This window comes from Periophthalmus magnuspinnatus, chromosome 4, assembly GCF_009829125.3.
Source record: "Periophthalmus magnuspinnatus isolate fPerMag1 chromosome 4, fPerMag1.2.pri, whole genome shotgun sequence".
Classification (NCBI taxonomy): Eukaryota; Metazoa; Chordata; class Actinopteri; order Gobiiformes; family Gobiidae; genus Periophthalmus; species Periophthalmus magnuspinnatus.
In genome coordinates this window covers 15,466,954-15,488,867 of record NC_047129.1, presented here as the reverse complement: position 1 = coordinate 15,488,867, position 21,914 = coordinate 15,466,954, and the positions used below count along the sequence as shown (strand labels likewise).

At 39.2% G+C, this 21,914-nt stretch overlaps 1 protein-coding gene across 1 annotated transcript in view; it reads left to right on the top strand.

Annotated features, from left to right (window-relative positions):
- The window catches only part of LOC117369832 (adhesion G-protein coupled receptor D2), a 64,101-nt gene that overhangs the window by 36,874 nt on the left and 5,313 nt on the right, over window positions 1-21,914 (top strand). Inside the window, exon 24 of the mRNA XM_055221046.1 lies at window positions 12,006-12,091. Within this exon, the coding sequence (XP_055077021.1) occupies window positions 12,006-12,091 (86 nt within the window). The remainder of the gene's footprint in view (window positions 1-12,005; window positions 12,092-21,914) is intronic.

The window sequence follows — 21,914 nt, the reverse complement described above, 5'->3', positions numbered from 1 at the left end:
GATTCAGTGGACAAACACTCTGAACTACTGTCGCCCCAAGTTAAAAGTTAAACCTAACCAGCCAAGATCACTCAACCTCCAATGAATGATAAAAATAATGTGGTGAAATATGGTTAAAAATAGATAAAAGTTTTGAAAAGACCACCTTGTCTATTTGGAAATAAGAGTCCTATTTCTATCAACACTGTTTCACTACTTTATATCTCGTCATAGATTCATACCTGTACATTGACGTGTTGAAGCTACTGTTTAGACTGAAGCTGAACATTTTGTCTGGGTTTGATCAGTGACAAATCTCATCATACTTTACATCTACATTATATTACTGTTTACGATTACATCTACTGTAGCTAATTACTTTGTACATTCAGGTTAGAAATTGGGTGAGCCGGCCCGAGGTTAGCTTTTCAGAAAATTCGTGCTCCTCTTTAGCGCTTCACATAATCACATAATTTTATTTCATTTGATTTAAATACTCTGTTGACCTTGCTTCCCAAAAAGCACAACCAATTGGCACTTTGCGTCAAAAAGAACAAGGAAGGTCAGCGCCTGAGCAGTATTTTTTAATTGGAAAGGTGAAATACAATTCTACACATTCAGAATAAGTCAAATATTTGTTGTGTACCTTTTTCCGTTCACATACTTCTTTTGAGCATGGCTGCACCTGTAACCTTGCCTTTAGAAATGTTTGTGTTCACAAGTGGTTGCTTTGCCGAAGGACTTCTGTAGTTTTTTTTTTTTTCCTTGTTTTTTTTGGGTTTGTAGCTACTGCAGAAAAGTCCTCCCTAAAGCTGCATTTATTGACATTCAGTTAAGTGATTACAACTATTTTGTTTGTATTATACCTGACAATAGCATGGTGTGGAGTGAAAAATGCAGGTACAGAGTGTCCAGGGAGAGAGGGAGGGAATGTTAAATCAAAAATCTCCCCCAAACACTAACCAGAGAGCCTGGATTCAATCTAGCTCCCTGACCTGCACCGCGCTCACTCGAGTTAGCAGTCATTTGGTTATGGAAAAGATTGGAAGCACAAATTTCAAAGCGAAGTAATGAAAGACTATATAAAAGGCCATAGTTTTACTTGATTTTACTGTAATGTAAAGCATGCCCTTATGTCCGTTTACATTTTTTGTTTCAAAGAGTGAAGCGTTTACAGACAAACCCTCACATTCTTTACTCAGATACGTTTATTTCGAAAGCACTGGCAAACAAAATACAACTATACCATATATCACATGGAGTTTTATGGCTTTTGCACGCTGTGAGGATCAGTCAATGCAAATAATCCATAATGAGCGGTCTTCATTGAGGAAATAGATGGCAGCGGGTGGTTTATGACTTGCACAATCACATTTGAATAGTACATATGCTGCCTGTTACACTCACGGTGTGATTTACGGCGTTTCCGTTACAGGCGATTTGCATGGCCCTCCGACACTGTCTCACTTACAGTTTGAGCTCACTAGTTAAATCAGTCTACGTGTCACTTTAGCCGAACGCAGCGCAGGCAGAGAAATGAACATCGGCAGCAAAAGTCACGGTTTTGAAAAGAAGACAATTGTAGCAATAACTGAATGTCACCTGCTATTATGTGGTACATTAGCTGCAACGTTTTGTGTTCAAGAGAAGAATAGGGAAGTAATATGGAAATGGAACAGCTTGGAGCCCGATAGTAAAAAAGAAACAGTTATAAAAAGGTTAACAAAATAGTGTATAAATAAATCCTTTTACATTTACAATATTTTAAAGGTCCTATATTACGTGAAACTGACTCTTTTGAGCTTTAAGCCATGTTATAATGTTCTTACCACATCAAAAACTTACCTGGAGTTGTGTTTTGTTTCATTCATACTTGTTTGAGTCATGCTTTATTATTAGTCTGTCTACCTCTCCAAACCTCAAAATGCTCTGTTCCACCTTGTGATGTCATGAAGCGGTAGTTTTAAAGTTAACAGGTACCTTTTACCTTTTGTTTAGTACACCGAAATCACTGCTACTTAAATCATCCAGATGATTCTAGTGAAGGTGTGTGGAGTTTAAAAAGACTGGACTGGAGAACTTCCTGTATTAGCGCATCACATCACAAAGTGGGACAGAGTGTTTTCTGTTTGAGAGTAGAACTCAGCCTAAATATGCAGGGTTTGTGTGTTTAACATGTGTGAATTAAATATAACATAGAAAACAGAGCAGTATGAGCCCTTTAAATAATCGTTAATCACAATAGTCTAATAATGAAGTTCATCTGATCTTCCGGCTATTTATTTTAAAAGATTATTTTTTCAGACAAAGGTTTAATTTATTTTCATACCTGACAGTTTCCATAGAGTGGTCCTATGCTTATAGTTTTTTTTGCAACGTGTTTGATACACTTACAGTATAAAAGAAAATCTATATCAAGAAGAACAATAAACACACCTGCAATTGAATAGACGCAACAGAGATATGTTTAGGGCTGTACTGTCGAACATTCCAGGGACAGCAAAAACATCCTCATGGAGACAAACAGGCCATGGAAAATATCTTTTGTTGAAAATACCAATAGTTTGTGAATCGAACCAAACCGTTTTCAAGTTCAAAATTTTAGTTCTGTGCCAACACCATAACAACCTGGCCTTCAAAATGAACATCAAGATTTCAGTGTTTACGTCGTATTAGAGAATAGCTGTTTTCTTTGTCTTAATCTTGCGTCCATAGTGCTTGCTTTTTACCTTGCTCCACATGTGTTACAATATGTCCTTTTTCCATAAGGCACAAACAGATGGGTCCCATTCTCGTACAATTACGTCCCCATCTCTCCTAGTGATAGTGGTATCTTGCTTGTACAAGGTCAGCTCTTTTCTTAGTGGGTGGGTTGAGTGAGGGGTCTGCCTTTGATAGCTTTGATACCTTTTTGCTTGTTCCATCTTTCTGTTTACCAAAGTTGGCTGACGCAAATGTCCACAGTGCAGACTGGGTCTTGTTTGAGGGTATGTGAGCACTACAGAAGGACAAGTGCATAATGGAGCAACAGCAATAGAATAGGTATGGATTGGATAGAGATTTGAACTGAAAGGGAACGGTTACGTGGGTGTTTGTCGATGGATTAGATTCTCGACAAGAAGGACCCACACAATGTTTAGGTGAAGGTTGCGAGCTCTTTAAAGTAGGAATAATATGCTAGGTCACTAGTGTTATCGCACCTATTCTTGCTTCGTTAAAGCTCTCCACTCTGCGATTGAAAAGAGACTGGGTTTTATACTTTTTTATACTTTTGGTTGTTTATGCCTTGCTCAGAGTTCATACTTTTATGATTCATACGTTTATTAGTTGTATCTTTATAAGTTTGCCACTGAATTCAACAACAGACTTTTTTTTCTCTTTTACATCTATATTGTTGTATTGTTAAGGCAAAATACACAGAGCAACCAGAGGACAGATTTAAAATAGTCTCTTGCAGATACAGACTTGGTGTCATATCCAGTTTACACAGTTCTTCTTGTAGGAACCATACGCCTGCACATGGCTGACATCTGACACTCCTTCCTGCTTGGCTAACATGTGTTTTATAGCATCGCTTGCAATTAGGGGCCTTCCAGATAAAGTGGTGTGGCGGTATATTGCATGCATCTTCAGCAGATTACACCCAGATCCTGCAGACACTACGGGTCGACCCTCCCCCTCTTCATCCCTCCTGCCCCTGCACCATCACCCGTCATGTGCGTTTAGCGATGTCTGCTGACATGCAACAGGTCTGTTAAACTATACAGGCAAAGTTCATTGTGCAGCTTTATTATTTTAATTTTTTTGTGAATACATGGTAAAACAGTGGTTATAGGTTCAAGTCTGTAAAATAACATTATCTTTTGACCATGTCTATGTTTCAAGTGTCCATTTGTCATGTTTATTTGTCATTGTGAACATACCACAGAACATACTGTATTATTATCGCAGTTTGAAACGATGTCTTTGAACGATATCTTTGAACAGAAGTAAAAATTAAAATACCAAGTGTAATGCTACAAGTCAAAAATACTACTCTGACGCGTGCATTAGAAAAATACCTGATTGATTTCAAAACAGTTAATTACAGGTTCAACCTCCTTCCTGTGACTTGGGAATGGGAGTGTAAATAAGGTAGCAGCATCAGAACTAAAGCAAATTAAGTAATTTAACGAGAGTTCAAACTCCAGTGTGGTCTAAAGTAAGACCTTCAAGACAGGTTTCTGTTATGTGTTACATATTCATAGCTAGTCCAAACTTTCCTTCTGAATGTGCATATTGTAATACCAATGGAAACATGCCAGTTATGCAGACACTAAGTACAGTTAGTATGGGGGAGTTTGGTTGCCGTGGGGGCTAACATCACAGTGATAATGACCACAGGAGCTGATGCACAGACAGTGCTGCGAGGTGTGCGTGTGACACTGAGGTATTTGGCCTCTGAGTGGCAGCTTATGTTCAACATCTCACTGATGCAAAGTGATGTGTACTAATTCTACATCTGCTCAACCCAAACAGGCTCAGAGAGTTCAGCCAAATCCCCAAAACTCACTTCCTCACAGCTTCACCCCTGCTCTACCCCTGCACACAAGGAAAGAGATATTCCTGTGTTCTAGGCACAAAAGTATTTTAATTATTGCTTTTCACTTTCTGGTTTGGATTGTTCTCTGTTTAAAAAATAAAGACCAGAAAATAGGCTTGTGTCATAGGGCTGAAGGTTTGGAAGGAGATAATTGTAGTCCTGCATTGAAACAAGGACGATGCCAGTAGTTTATATATTTTTATGTATCTGTCATGATTACAAGATATGATAAAACACATGCACTACGCAAGTTTGGCAATTTATTAATTTAATTTAATATTTACATTTGCTGTAGTTGTACATGTAATAATACATTTACTTTTTTCTCCTTTTCGCCAACACAATTATATCCAAATTATTCTCCTGTGCATTTGATATCTGATATTGACATCTGAATTCATAGTTTTTAAGAGGATAACACGATAAACAGTTAAAACATATTCGCTTTTTACATCAGATCTTAAACCCGTTTTTGATCATTTCAAACATGTAGAAACACGTGTACCTGTTTTATAACATGTATTTCTCACTTTCAATCTGAGAACTCTCCAGGTGAAATATGGAACCCATTTGCTTGTTCTTAAGTGGCTTTAAGAACAACAGTTTATGCATACGCAGCCATTTGCTACAGCACGCACCAAGCTTCTTGAATTTGTTTTCCACAGCTGTTCTGCATAAGAGCGCTCAGCGGCAGTGTGGTAAGGAGAATCTATTCATAATTCAAAGAAACAACAGGGCATGGGCTGTAGGGTTGTCACATATAACAAATTGAGGAGGAAAAGAGTTGAATTTGTATCTGCTTATGGAGGTTGACTGCATTATACATACGGCAAGTGGCGCTGAGTGCGTGGTAATGGGATGTATGATGGATGGCCAGAGCATAGTTCCTCTGGGTTATTCATCTATTTATCTGCTTATTTATTCCCTCACCCAGAAAGACCCCCACAAGCCACACATTTGCCTAAGGTGTAGTGAAGCCTATAAGAAGTAGTAGGGTGGTCATTATGGAAATAGGCTCGGGCTTTGAAGGTCTCTGGATCTGGGAGGTTGGAACTCTTCTTCTGGCCATGTGCCATATGCAAAAAACAAATCAAACTTGGGTAACATGTGCTGCAGGTGGCTCAGTGGTAGATCTGCAGCGCATATTCAGGGCCCAGTGTCATAAGACTTTCCACCAGATCTCCCCATATTCTCATGCACTGAAAAGAGCTCTTCAACCTAAACTAATCTAGTTGCTTCACTCACTGCATTTTTATTTGAACCCATCGGTGACACCCTCAGCCCCTCTGAACCATACAAGCCCCCCTACCCCCACCATCACATTTTTGTCACCCTCATCTCCACGGGCCGTGGTAACGACATAGCCAGCACCTTACGATGAAGCAAAGCACTGCAGAGGGAGGGGGCGAGGTGGTGGGGGGCTCTCAGGCCGTAGATCAGGGCAGGGAGGATGGCGGCGCGACCAGGAGGTGACAGGGGAATAACATCCCTTTCTCCTCAATGGACAGGGACCATAACTCGTGCCTCTCCAGGGACAGATTGAGAAAGGCAATAGCCCCAGGGGCTGTGAAGCACGGATGCTTAGGAGAATTGAAAGTTAAAAGAAAAACGCTGTTTGCCGAGCCACTAACACTGATTCACCCAGCAGCGTCACTACTCACCACTGGAATTCTCATTTTCCTTTGATAGAAAGGCACAGGTGCCACAATGTCCATAATAACATAAACAATGTATACAGAGGCTGGGCCGTTGTATTAAGGAAGCTTCTATAAAGATAGAGTCTGTACTATTACTTAAACTTCAAAAGCCATTGAAAAAGTTATTGACCACAATTATTGCTTTCTCTTCTAATATTGTGTTCAAATCAATGTCTCATGACTTGGAAGGATCTCAAATGCATATTTAAGAATTAACTGAAATAAATTCATAAATAATTGTAATAAAATGTCAGTTAGCCATCACTCTGAAAGATGTAGAGCATTAGTGTTGATAAAACAGTCCAAACCCAGTGTGATAAACCATGAGCGCATGTAGTGAGCCGCTTTTACGGCCTGATCAATTTTACTGTAGCTTATTGAATAGATTTTATTTTCCCCTGTAAGCAACACACTGTCTGACTTTATGTCCCTCTTGAGAATCTCAATAAATTTTAATATACCATTTATGGAAAATTACACATGTTTAATCATTGATTTTTATTGGCTCATCATAATATTTTCCCAAGGGGTGTGGCTGAACAAAAGAGCCATAAAAGTAACGAGGCTTGATTACTTATTGGCTTTTAAAGAGTTCATATGACAAGATGAAATGTTGAGCCAACTTTCACTGTCAAAGTTACGGCCTATTGATTTGCATTATCATTTTTATTTAGGCGATTTAGTGCTCTAACAGTTGCAGATATCTTTCTGTTTTTGAAAGTAGAAAAGCCCTTTTGTCATCAGTGGGTGGTCTTCACTTTTAGTAGACTCAGTCAATCATAAGCTCTTCTGCTCTTTAATTCGTTTCTTGGCCATTGTCTTTGCTCTTCACAAACCAGAGTGCAGGAAAGGTGAAATCTGAATGTGCATGTGCAAAAGATTTATGAAGTGCATATAAAAAATATCAGCATCATTAAATTCAACTCTGCTGCTATGGCGCTGATGAAAGCAGGCGGCCACACAGCCTCTGTAATGTCTCTGTGTGCTGTGTGTGTGGCTAAGCAATGTGCTAAGGTAGATTGACTTCTAATCTAAGCTTCACAAGTGTCTATTGACATTTGTATAGAAGTGCCCTTTGTGTCCCTGCCTGGCACCCTTACTGCTGCTCTGTGCATCTGATGAGTGAGACTACACAGTATTTCTATGTACTTTCACACATGTGTCTCTCTTATTACACACCACATAAAACACACATGAACACAGCGGGCAAGCTAGCCATCCTATGCACTGGCACCTGCTCCGCTGAAGGTGAAAGAAGTGCTCACTTGAGCTCATTGAAAAGTAGATGTGACAGTAAATTTTTCAGGCCCTTGTGAGATGGGAGATCTTGTTATAGCAGTCAGGATGGGGGTCAGGGCAGTGGCTGCTTGATGATTGAGGAAAAGAGAAGTAAATTCATTCTGCTTCGGGCACTTTGTCAAGTGCCAGTAGCTTACCGTTGAGAGCCACTCACCCATCACCGTGTTACGGCCCCAGAGGTCACCTCCAAAGCCATAAATCTGCCTCGCCTTCTCGCCTGCTAAACCTATTGCCTTCCCCTGGCTGAGCAGTGTAGCGGCAGGCTGCAGCTGCTCTGCCCATCCTCACTCAAAGCAAAGAAACCAGCAGACAGATAGATTCTCATTTGGCTGCGAGAGGCTGCTCTTTGTTTGGAGGCATGGTTCACTTTTCCTCTTGTGTCGAGGCAAGTTGGAATTTTCATGCAGTTTTGTACTAAATGCGAGTGTGGATATGTAGATATCAAAGATATGAACAAGAGGACACAGGAGTGGAGAGAAGGCTATGGTACTATGGGATGTGTTTTAGTCACTGAAAGTGCTATGATGATTCCCTTGAATTACAGGGTCATATGTGCTTGGCCTAAAGGCATTACATAAAATATGAAATTGCCTATTTGTATATGATGTAAATGATTACACTTTGAAGAAACACTGGTTGCTTTACTATTTCTCCCATTGTCCATATCAGGCTCCCTCTATCTCAGCCTCATTTCCTTAAGGTCACCAAACTAGATACCGAGCGCACAAAACCAAAGGGGATACAGTTCCACTTTCTAAATTGATAATTGATACACAGAGAAATGATGAGTATCTTTTGCCATGTGTTAACGTTTTTCTCTGATGGTGGCACAAGAGGGTAAGAAGATCCGTCAGGGGAACATTGTTTTTTTTTATGCGTCCAAGATATTTTTGTTCTCATGCTTGAATTGAAAATTATAGTTATACCTTTTTCATGCATCTTGCAAACACCTGGCACTTTCTTATGCAATATACCAATGTGAATTTGATAATCATGTATACAAATGCCTGCCTAACTCCCAATGTACAAGCGCCAGCCTGCTTTCAATGTTGTCTTATTAGATGGTTATTATCCGGTCGTGTCTGGCTTCTCTCAGCCAGTGACTGGAAGTTATGGAGGCCAGGGGCACCATGGGAAGGAAGGAGTGAACACTTCCTGGACCTGGCCCTCACCCCTCTACACCACACTTTAGTGCACTCTTTCACCCCTTTACTACCTTTATTTAAGTTTTATAGAAAAATGATAGCTGATAGAGTTTAGCCTGTCATGTTGTCACTAATCTATGACAAATAAATGTGAAATACTGTGTTAAAATAATGTTAGCTAGCACAAGAAAATTACTGAAGAAATTTGACTTGGGTCTAGACAGCGATGACCACAGCCCATACGTCAGCTGTTGTTTAACAGGCATCTAAAAAGCCTCAGCAGACACAATGGACTGGACAGATGGTTGCACACCAAATGCAGTCGGTTTGATGCTATTAAAAGCTGTTTACTTCATGCCAAACACAGTCAGTCCTCTGAGTGTTTAGATGTGCACATTTTTGTCATTCACAAGTAACCAGTTCTGACAGTACACCCCCTGGTGCACTTTAGCCACCAAATCACCATTCAGGCCTGGTACAGTAGCAGTGTGTGGCATTTATAATTAGGTTATAATCAAATGCAAATGCACTCCATGGCGGTGGGTTTGTGGATGTTAGCCAGCTCTGTGAATTAAACTTTGGATGAGAATCTAGTTACACAGGACACACTTTTATGTTTCCCCGCCGTGCCCCATAAGTCCTCCTCATCTGCTGTCCCAAAGAGCAGTTCTGACACCTCTGAATGATCCACTGCTTTCGAGCGCTGACCTCTCTACCCTCAGAGCAGAGCCCCGCCCTCGCACCCCCTCCCATGTAGATGAGACAGAGACTTATGAAGATATGCAGTGGGCTGTGTGGCTGTTTGTCGGTGCAGGTGGGGGTCACAGAGCATCACAGTGAAATGAGTTTTGGTGCTGGATGTGTCCGGCCCACCTTCAGATCAACAGTGATTACTCCAGGCAGATGAGGCCTGGAGCGGAGGGAGTGATGGACACATGGGTGGGGCGAATCACCTATAAAAATGCCTAGTCAGATTGTGTCCATATATTATTATGGGCTTCTGGGACTCCATATGCAACTTTAGGTTCAAGTGTTCTTTATGCAGAATAAGACTCTCAACCTCTTGCTATCTGTTCCCTGATATTGGCTAGTAGGTTTTTGTTAGACCTTAAACTGTCAATTTATCTGGATTTGCCACTGGCACACGGAATACAGCTTATGTTTATGATGACATGACATCATTTTAAAAAATCATATTGATTGATTTTGATACAGACAAATATAAAGCAAAGTATGATGTATTTCCTGATTTGTGTGTGTTATAGTCACAAAGACACAGACAGTCACAGTATTCACTTATTGTAAAAGAATACTAAATATATTCTAGAGATTGACTGATATGTTTTTTTTTTTTTAATTAATTAATTTTTTTATGGCTGATGCCGATACCGATGGTTTAGAGTCCAGAGCAACCAATGTCCAATAAGCTCTGCCAATGTTTTTGGGCTGATATATAGGGCCGATTTAGATTTTTTTTCCTCAAATTATGTTATTTAAATTTACACCAAATTCCTCCCAAGTTCTTTTTTTACCACAAACTTATAATAGAGCTGTGTAGTCAAGTTTTGTGCAGCTACCTCATCATATTAAAGGGTTAATATAAAGCTTTGTGTGTGTGTTTTAGGCAGCAAATTAACCAAAACAAAATATCAGTCTGTGCTAGAGATTCAAGGCCGATAGCCGATACGCTAAAAAGTAAAAACAATCGTCCGGACTATCTCTAATATATTCCCACCTTTGCACTGCATTTGAAGTCTCCAAAGGCTATTCATTTTGTTTTTAAATAATAAAAATTTACCACTCTGGTAATAACAAAATAATATCAGTGCATTTTTTATATTTTGAAGCAGAAAATGCAAAAGTCATGCACTAATGAGTTTCGATTGACAAGTTTACATAATATATTTTGGAAATCTTTATGAATATTCAGTACATCAACACTGAGTCAATCAACACTCAAAGCAGTTATCATAAATAACTTGTATATAATATCAGCCTAGTGAATTACAACCCTGTTTCTCTGCCGCCTCCTTGTTGTCCATCAGCTGTAATCTGCCCAGCGTCCTTGAACAACACTTAGCCCCTGCAGCGCTGCCCAATCAGTGTGGGCCAGTGCGAGCCAGTGCGAGCCGATCATGGTCTAAACGCCTCAAATGTGAAAAGAGCGTCAGGAGTTGATGAATATGGGATCATTAGCCACGCTTGTCTTATCTCCTCTTCTTGGGCCTAATTGGCTGCAATTTATAATCCTCCACCTCTGGGTCATCCCTCCTCTTACCGCATGCTTTCCTTTCATAATTGGGTCAAATGTGCCTGTTACTGTAAGGAATATTGGCTCTGTTATAGACGGCCTGTCGTTAGGAGTCCAAATTCTGGTTGTAATTTAAGACATTTTCCGGAATTAGAGTATTTGAATTGCTAAATCAAATGTATTGCCCTTTTACTGGAAATATTATTGCAATGGGATATTAGCATTTTTTTCCCATCAAATTAAGGATCTTTGTGAATGTGGCAACCGTCAACGTGTCAAACCTGATCCAATTCAATGTGGTGTTGCTTTTGGATGGTTTGGTTTCCTTTCCTTTCACTCAGCCAAAATATTAAATATAATCATGCCTTATTTTCATATAAAGTTAAAATCATGTATGCATTTATTCAATGGACTACGTATAGCACTACTTCCAACAATGAATCATAATAATCGTGAGTAGTCAGCTGGTAAAATAATTGTGTTTTGACTATGGCAATCAACAACTGGACAATACAAGCTCTAAAACACACGCCAAAAGAGCTTGTATAACAAAAACGGCAACATTATTATATGAAAATGTCATAAAGGAATACGAAATTTCAGACTTTTTTGTATAATATTTGTAAATATTCTTTATTCAGAAATATATTTCAATTATGTACTATTTGCTTAAAATATGTTTAACAAATCTGTACAGTAGAAATAATTGTACGATTATTCTACTACTAAAATAATCATGGTAACATTTCATAATATCTATTGCTAATTAGCCTAACCTAGCTTTTTTCTTTATTTTTTTTTACATCTGTATTTATACATGGAGATCTAATGAGTGCACTCTCTTTTTCATAGGTGCTCAGTTCAAAATATAGGGAAAAAAAAGACTGAATCATTCCAAATAAACTATTAATAAATTATTTCATTCTGAGTTAAGTCTTTCTTCATGTTTTATTAGCGCTAAGGTGTAGTTTTGTGTAACCTAATCATTAATTGCAGGTCTGAGCTCTTGCCTGCTTTGTTATTCACTGCTTCATCTGCTTGTCTGTCTGCAGGTCATCTGTCCATGCCCTCTGCTCCGGGGAGAACAGAAAATCCTCCTAGCCACACTTCCAACGCCACTCAAACCAAACCCAGAAAGGTACGCACCGCCTCCTGACGTAGAGCCATAAATACTGTGTTTCATGTCAGTCAGTCCAGCGCTGGGACTTTGAGCTTTGGGTAACAGGGTGGTTCAAGCAGGTCAACAGCGGCATTTGACCCCCGACCCCAGGACAAAAACAGACTGAGGTGAGGGGTTGAGAGATTACTTTGTTGGGTTAACAGAGTCAACAGGAGCACTCAGCGGCTCGGACCTGCTCTCGTAACATCACTGTTCATTTACTTTTGATGGGAATAACACAAGACGTAGATGTTCTTATGTTGTGTGGTGAAATCCTGTGCAATTTACACATTTTACAGCTAAAATAATATAGTGTCACTTAATTAAATGAGCATTTTAAATAATACATTTACTTTAACTAAATAAAAAAAAAAATCCCATGCAACATATTTGTTATTCATATACAAAGTTCACATAATAAAGACTGAATTAAACAACAAATTATTTCTAAATTATACTTTACCAGTTTATTTTTTTATTTTTTTTATTCAAACAGTCAAATGTACAAATTATCACTGACCTCTCCTTGTAATAACTAACAACTTTGCATACTGAACTAACCTTGCATACAATGTACTGTCCCTCTTGTGGTCACTCTCAGTAACACACCTGAATAGTTCAAATTAGTTCTTAGTTTAATTTCAGTTTTAGCTAGGTCTTAACAGAAATACATTTTTATACACTTTAAGAATGAAAGTGGTTTTGTTGTAATCACGCTATAATGTAAAACAGCTTTGAATTTTTCTTCTCTACTATTTTACCAATAAAATCATGCTCTGAAGCTCAGTATAAACATTTAACCTCATACCTCCTAAAATTATTTAACCCAGTTCCAAATAACTCCCTTTAAGCATACCTCATATTTTGGCCCTTAGTGTTCCTCTAGTAGCGTTGAACCTCAGTGACAGGTTTGCCCTGATCAGATCTGACTTCCCTCTCTCCACCCGCTTTATTTTTCTTCTCAGCTGTTGGGTGGTCCCTCTCCTCTTATTCTCCCTATCTCCCCCTCAACCTCACTCATTGTCAGGTTCACAGCGTCTGTTTCTCTTTGAGCTCCACAGGTTGGAAACTCTATACCTGAGTATACACAATTAAGTTCACACCCGAGGTTAGTGGAAGTCCCAGTCCGCAGAGCCATCGCGCTGTTAAAGAGGGCTGTTAGTGTTTATGTGCGGGGCATGGGGATATGGTAAAGTTCACTCTGTGGACGGCTCTGGAGTGCGCAGGTCCGGTACTTTTGGAGCTGGAGTCTGTGTGTGAGATTGTAGTAGATTTGTGCTAGCTAATTCTAAATTCACGGAGCACTTCTTGGCACATTTTCTTGTTTAAGATTATAAATAAACAATTGACTTAATGAAGAGCAATCAGACAAATTAGAAAAATATGTTTTGAGACATTGTGAGCTTTAATTTGTCAAAGATAATATAAATCTAAAATATAATCATACTTTATTATTACTAACATGTGTCACAGACTGTACACATGTTTGTCTCCATAACGGTGTTCCACAATGTGATATTAAATGTACTTTTTGAGGCCACAGGTCAGAAGAGAGTCGACCCTGCTTACAGTGAGAATACATGTTTTTCAAGATATTTTTGTGCCAGTTAAAACACCTATAGTTGAATAAATGGAAGAAGAAGTTTAATACCATACTGTGGAACATTCGAGGCAAAACGATAACATCTCCATGGAGACAATGCGTTGACGTGCCCCTCGGCTGGAAAGTTACATAGTGCACCTAAACAATGCCCAAACTCCAAATAAAAAAGATTAAAAAAACAACTATAAATGCAAGACTTATAGGTGTTATGTTTACTTTAACAAAGATAATGCAAATCAGAAATGGAAAAAGTTATTTATAAATCCTGTGTGCAATAATAGCAGCATAAAAAATAGACAGATACAGATGTACTGATAAATGTACAAATAAAGGAATTCACAAAGATTATATAACTCGTACAAAAATACACTTGCTACTGCCAAAACACCTCCAATCCTCTCCTCATCTCTCCCTTTTTCCTCCTGTTGAATGTTTTAATTTAGCCCCGTTACTGCAGCTCCCTCTGCGTCTCACTCACACGCGATTGGGAGTCCCTCGGCAGAGCAGCTGGGAGCCCACGGACACACACGCGCGCACACACACACACACACACTGGCCCCTGAGTGAGGACAGCTCTGCGGAGCGCCAGTCTCCTCTCAGCACAGCGCTCTCTGGGACGGGTGCATGTGCTGCGAGGGCTTCCTGTTTTGGCCGGTGTGGTGGAGGTTTCCTGGCAGGGACAGTGCTGGTGTCATGTCAACTCTTGGACTGGCCATTTTACTCTTACTCTGTTTGGAAGAACTATGTAATGTATGAAGAGTTTTGGAGAAAAAAAAAAAAAAAATCATGGTTTGGTAGTACATTTTGTGTTAGCGTATATACACTTTATTTAAACGTAATAGCTGTAACACACACTCCTGTATAGTGAATCAGCATTGAGCCAGGAATGCCTTTATAGCTGTCTTATATTTACTCATATTACAGAGCTTTTTGGGGGTTTATTGCAAATGGATCAGGATCTGGCAACCAAAAGTGAGGACATAATTCTGCTTTCTGACTGAATAGTTGGCTCACATAATCATCATCATCATCATCAACAAATACATTTACTTCATATATAAGGTTTTTGTAAATGTGAAGAAATAACATAACAAATACATTTACTTCATATCTGGAGACACAATTAGGTAACACTTATAAAATATTTACGAATATTCCTACCTTGGATTTCACTTTTCCCTGTGTATGCTTAAAATTCTGACTATATTAGTATTGGCATGCTACTTCCTCTGTTCTTCCATGTTGTGTGGCCCAGTCTCGAGGTGAAGCCAAGCACCAGTCAGTTTCCATTAATCCAGACCAACCAGCAGTGATTGATCAATTAGCCCTGTTTAAACCAGGGGCTCAGGCTGATCAATACCACTGATCACCAGCCAAAGGTTTTCTCATTAAGATCTGCTGCTCTGCATGAGTACACTCCATTAGCATAGGCCAAATGGGCTAGGGAAATGCTAAGTAGTGTGGGCCTATCTTAAGAGTATTTCATGATCTGTCTGATAATGTCAAAATGCAAAACGCCTGAGGAATGAATCCAGCTGTGATCTGCGCCATTTCCAATTCTATAACCACATTTTGGACAGATTTAGTCAAAACTGCATTAATATATATTTGGTGTCTATTACAACATGAACCCGTCTTTCCCTGTTGGAAGAATGGACCACTAGCCTGTTAGTAACATCATACTGACAGCTCAGTTTAAACACTTCATGATCAGTAACTTTCTTGTTTAGTTGTTGAATCTTTTACTGTCTAAATTATGTTTTTTACGCCTGATTCTAGTTATCAAGGTATTTATAATAATGTATGAAAATGTGTAATATTATTTATATCAAGAGTAACTGTTTCAACTGCAGTTCACAATTATGACCACTCTGTATAAACACGCCTTTCATTACTCTGGATCTCTTGTTAGTTTTTATGGCACGATTTCCTCCTTTGCCCGCTCATTGTCTGACATTTTGTTCATTACCTGAAAAACAGCGGATGTAGCCTGCGCACCACAACAATATTTCTGAACCCACAGAACCCTCGGGATCATCCCCAGCCCCAAACACAAAAGCACGGACACGCTCACCTTTCTCACCCCTCCCTAAACCACACTGGGACCCGGGCCATTGTTGCACTTAAACAATACGCATTGAATTAAAAGTTTTTTTGGTTTTGAGTTGATGCGTACTGCTGTCATGGGTCCTATCGTCAATGTGCCATCACTAGAGCTCACATCCTCACAGACACAGGCAGGACCGGCTTCCTCCATCTGCAGACTGGAGGTGAATGTGTGTGTGTGGGGGGGTGTTCTGCTTTAAATCGCTCAGCATAGGCCATTGTGGGATGAGTTTTTTGTTGTAGACTGAATTAATGGATTATTTATGGATACATGACAAAAATATAGAGAAGATCGCCCTACACTGCAAAACACGGTTAGGATTCTGTACCACTGCAAAATGGAGGATGATAGAAGTAATATGGTTATAACTAGAGGTAGTGTAAATGTTTACTCCACAAAATAACGTATTTGGAAGTATACAAAATAGAATATAATGTATAACCTAAAAATGTCAAATATGTTCTGATGAAAAGGGAAAGCAGCTTGCAGTGTAATAATTTGGAAAAGTTATCCAATGATATCTGTCTGTAGTTTTATACAAATTGATATCAGTCTGGTTCCCCTGTCCCCTGCTGCATCTCGAGCATCTCGGTCAAACATGATCGTCCAATCAGATCTGTTTTTTTCAGTGATACATGTTGAATGAAGGAGCTCATTGGTCACCTTTGATTTACAATAAAATCACATTTCCCTACTTCAGATTACCAGTTTAGCGTATTGATTCTGCAGAAATCCGCCATGTTTTTCAGATTTTTTCCGATACGGATGCACCATGCCTGTCCCCGATTGACTAATCCACCTGTCAGTCACGCCCATTTGAAAACAGGAAGATTCACCGGTGACCACACTCACATCTTCGTAAAGTATTGAAGAAGAGTGTATTCTGGATCCGAAGCAAATATTTACACACTTCTGTTGTTAATATTACAGTTCATTCATGAAACAATACTTGAACCTAAAACAAGACATTTATTTTACAGACGAAAAATAACTTTTTATTAGTTTTTGGCAATATTGCCCACTCTAGTTTACAACATCTCTCAGTCTTGACCCCGACGTATTCTAATTAGAAAACTAGATGGTTCTCGTTAGTTGTACCAGTACTACATGTGAATTCCCATGCAGTATTTATAGTTTTCAAATATATCAAAGCGCTATTCTTTTCCAGGCTTGTTAAAAGGTGGAAGTTCATGAATGGTCTGTTTATCCTTGGTACCAACAGACCACTGACAATCAAGCAGCATTTAACTCTCAAGGACTCTTAACAAAAAGGACTCTATAGGAGCTTTTAGAAGACAAGAGCACCAGAAAGGCCACGGGATCTAGTTCATCCACTCAAAAACCAGCCTTACTACGCTGAAGTGAACACATGGGGATATCGGCTTTTCGTTTAATAGCAGTCTATAATGGTCAGTTAGCGCTAATGTGCGTATTATGTTATGATGCTAGCGAGTTTTTGTGTTTTAGCGACTAGGAAGGAAGGCACAGAGATACTGAGGCAGGCAGGAAGAGATCATCCCAGTGTCGTAGCTGGGGTTGAAGCTCAGGCAAGAGGGGTCGTTTAGAGGTGACAGCTTAAAGGGCCCATATATTGTGCTATATTCTGATCTATGTTATTATAATGTTTCTTCATCACAAACGTACCTGAAGTTGTAATTTGTTTCATTGACACATGTTTAACACACAAATCCTGCATATTTAGGCAGACATTTTTTTTGTCTCAAACAGAAAACACTCTGTTCTACCTTGTGATGTCATGTGGCAATACAGGAAGTAAAGAATACATTTAGTAGTAGCTTTTTAAAATAATTACTGAAATATTGATACTCTTCTCATCTTATTGTGGATCAGTTAGAAATTATAATAGGATAGGACGCATTTTTTTCACTAAATACAACTGATTAGTTTGAGTAGATTTTTACAGTAGCTTGTTTAACAAAATAAAATTGAGATTCTTCAGTAAAGAGTCTATAGTTTCAATACATTAGATTACATTTTTCAATATTAATGCCTAATGATTTGAATGTTGAGTTACACTTTAACACGCATGGCATAAAATCAGATTGATATTTCCAAAGGTGCGGTGGACTTTGGGTGTGATGGGTGGATGGCTGGGTGGATGGACAGACGGATGACTCTCATATCCAGCCCCACGGTGGAGAGGAAGTCCTTATCTGAACACAACAGGAAAGAGACTTAGCAAAAAACAAGCCCCTGTCTTTTTGGACATTAAATCGCTTCCTCTTCACGTTCGGCCTGCTCCCTGCTAATGCTAATCCTGTTTAAACACCTTTTAGACAGACAGAGGAATTGATCAGGGCTTCTTTAAAGTGTGCTTGTCTCTATGGGGATGTCTCGGAGGTATAGACGTACAGTAACTCATTAATAATACAAAGCAAAAGGCTCCAGACCCCATCACTAGTGCAAACTACCTATAACCTCTCGTGGTTATATTCTGTATGTACCAGTGTGGCGTTCGCTGTCCTGATTTATGTCTGTGAATTGCAGATGTGATGAGTAGCGTAGGATGCAAGTGGCCTATAAATCCTTGCGCCATGACAGATCACAAGCCCTAGCTAAGACTCGCGGCTTTGATCGTTTTCCAAGAACGAAAACAAAGACTCAAAATGGTTTATCTGGGGCAGGAAGAGATGGGTTAATAAGAGGAAATTGTGGCAAAAGCAGTAGCGAAATGCAACAAGGCTAGCTCTAACTGTTAGCATTTCTTGGTATGCTTTGAGAGCTGTGTTTTAAGTCCAGGCAGACACCAGACGACTTGAGTGAATGGTGAATGTGGACATGTCGTTGTCCAGGGCACAGCTGTAAAAAAAATATGACTTCCTTCCTGTAGGCCACTTCCTGTTTATGTCTGAATGCAGGTCAGGACAGTGCGCACAGGCTTAGCGTCACTTGTCATTGCCCACATGTGACCCTACCCATCCCCCAATCGTGCATTACCAATATTTTCACTTTGTATTTTTTTTTATTACCTTGGTGAAAGAGTTTAAGATTATTTTGAGATTTTAATTTTATTTGTACCTCAAGTGCACGTTTTCTCCCTCTAAAACTTTACATTTTTACACCGATGGGCCTAAACCAAATTTCCTGCTGCTCCGTAGTTTTAGGAATGATTAAAAATACTCCCACTTAGTGTATACTCATGAGAATTAACAATACACACACTGACTTAAAGGTCCTATATTACGCAAAATTGACGTTTGTGAGTTTTAAACCATGTTATAATGTTGTTACCTCCTCAAAAACAGACCTGGAGTTGTGTTTTGTTTCATTCGCACATATTTGAGTAATCATACATAATTAGTCTATCTACATCTCGAAGGTTTAAAATGCTCTGTTCCACCTTGTGATGTCATGAAGTGGAAATTTTCAAGTTAACAGCTACACTTTACGTTTTATTCAGTAGAGATTGGGGTGAAATTCTCCACAAAATTCTAGTGAAGATGGAGCTCTTTGTGCATCACCACATGACATCACAATGTGGACCAGAGCGTTTTCAGTTTGAGAGAACGAACTCAGCCTAAATATGTAGGGTTTGTGTGTTAAACATGTGTGAATGAAACAAAACACAACTCCAGTCTGTTTGTGATGAGGAAACAGCGTTATAACATAGATCAAAATAGCATAATATGGACCCTTTAAAAATACATAGTGTGTACAACATTTTGCATTTTAGTTGAACTTGCTCATCCTCAAAGTAGTATTTTTTCTTTTCAAAACGAAAGAAGGCATATTGTTTTTCTTGTGTACTTATCTTACTATCTGTGTACCTTTTGTTTAGCTTTCTTCAAATGTATCTAAAACACATAATATAAGAGCTTAGGCTTCCTCTGCTGCTGGTTGTTGGGGGCATGTGAGGCTGTGGGTGTAGTCCACATGTGGCTCAGTGGGTGTGTGTGTGTGGGTGGGTGGAGATAGCGGGGTGGTGAGAGATCGGGTGGGGGCTGATTGAGATCCTCAGGTCTCCGGGCACAGTCATTAACATGGGCAGCTCACTTTGGAGATGAGCACACACATCCAGGACCAAGCGCTTACTGAGCACGCTCCCTTGCCCAGTCTCAGCATACATTATTTAGCATTATTACATTATTTTTTAACCAATTCTAGCTGACATTTTTATCAGTTAAAATGTGGGATTGAGATTTTGGATTTACCTGAAGCATACATTACATTCTGGAAAGATGTGGAATTTTTGTATGTGGTGTATTTTTGCAGTTAATCACAGTAGCTAGACTATATATAATCTATTTTTTTAATGTCTGGAATTGACAAATAGATCAAATAAGAGGCATGTTTATGTACTTATCAAGATGTATAATTATCCACCCATCCAATTTTATCTAGTAATAGTACAATTAAGTACAATTTAGTACAATTAAGAATGACTCAGGATTACACCAACTCTTTAAGTTGTTACCAATCCTTAATTAATAACCAAAGACTGTGTACAAGTGGAGTGTGACGTCACCCATAGCGTTCAGCTCCAGTGAAATGAAGCTCATCCAGGCTAGTAGCTGCAGGGGCGAATTAGGAGTCGAGTTCCATATTTGGAATTCCGACCGTGAGTATCATAGCAACCAAAGAGCCAATCCAGAGCGAGGCTGATGAAGATAACGTCCCTTCCCGCCCGCACCGCTGGTTTAGCAGGAAGTGGGCACTTAGCAATGCTGTCAATCGAACCTGCTGCTACAACGCTAGCGGGAGTGACCTTGTCTGATATTAATGTTCATATTTTGATTTACAGACACAATAGCAAAATAAAAAATACCAGGATCATGTAGAGCGGGTTAATACGAACATTTTAAGACAAAAATGATGAGGCTCACAGCAGCAGTCACAGAAAGAGGAGTGACAGTTTTTCAATGTAAAGTGAACTGGAGCCGATGGAGCCGGAAGCATGCCCACCCTCACTCTATAATAACTCCCATTCCTGACCTCACCACCCCCACCGATGTGACTCTTTATCGACCGCGTCTCCAGCCTCTGCTCCTATGGGTGCTCTGGTTCTGCGCCCGAGGCCTCACCTTATATCACTCCCCTCACATTAGAGCCAGACCGTGTGCGCGCAGAGGACTTGTCAAACGGCGCTTAACATGAGCTGAACAACACGACCCACTCGCTGTCAATCACGTGTCAAGCTGGAGGTCATTCAACAATGCTCATGTTCACCACTGTTCTTATCGTTCTTGCATTTTGTACACTTACCAGTTTGAGAAAAAGAATATTTGATTTGAATTATGAATGTGTATACAACATAGTATAGTGTGTGATATAGTCTTTGATATATTTATAGTCCTATTTTGTTTCTCAGGAGTGGAGTACATTTCAAGGACATGCAAATAGATGCCACAAATGCACTTTAATAATCTGGTGATAAACATTTGTAATCACACCTGCACCTGTTTTTAATGTTTTAAATGGACCTGTGTAGTTTTGTTTGTTTTTGTTTGCATCGTTCTGTATTTTAGCAAGGCGCCCAAGGTCTGGTATACTCTCATTGGGTCCTCCCCGTATAAATAAAGATAAAATGAAAATTATTGTGTAGTATGCAATATATGTCATAGTCTTTAGGTTCATATCAGTTTCAGTGGTCACTTGTTACTTGTGAGGATGAGTTGGCATTGCGACCCTCTTTTATAAACTTTTGTGGAATAAAAAAATAACTTAAATAATAACTTAAACTCATACTATCTCTGTATATTCACTCGCTCACAGTGCAGAACATATGTCTGATTAGAACCAAACTTGCGATGTGACGTTTGTGTTGGCTCTTTTGAAGGTTTTTTTAAACGTGAACAGTTATATCTGGATCGCATTTTTTAATAGAGCTGAATCTTTTTCTTTCTAATTTGTATGCATTTTATACTGATTAACGCTGAACCAACTCAAGAAACAGTACAGAAGCAGAATAGGTGACAGGAGTGAAAGCTTTGTGCACAAAAAACATATTTGGAATCACAATAACACTTAGTTTAAAATGTATTATTATTGTAGTGCAACGTTTGAATTAGATTATACATAATTCCAAAGGGTAAACACAATCCCTCTCTCAGTTTGAACCATTCTAAACACAT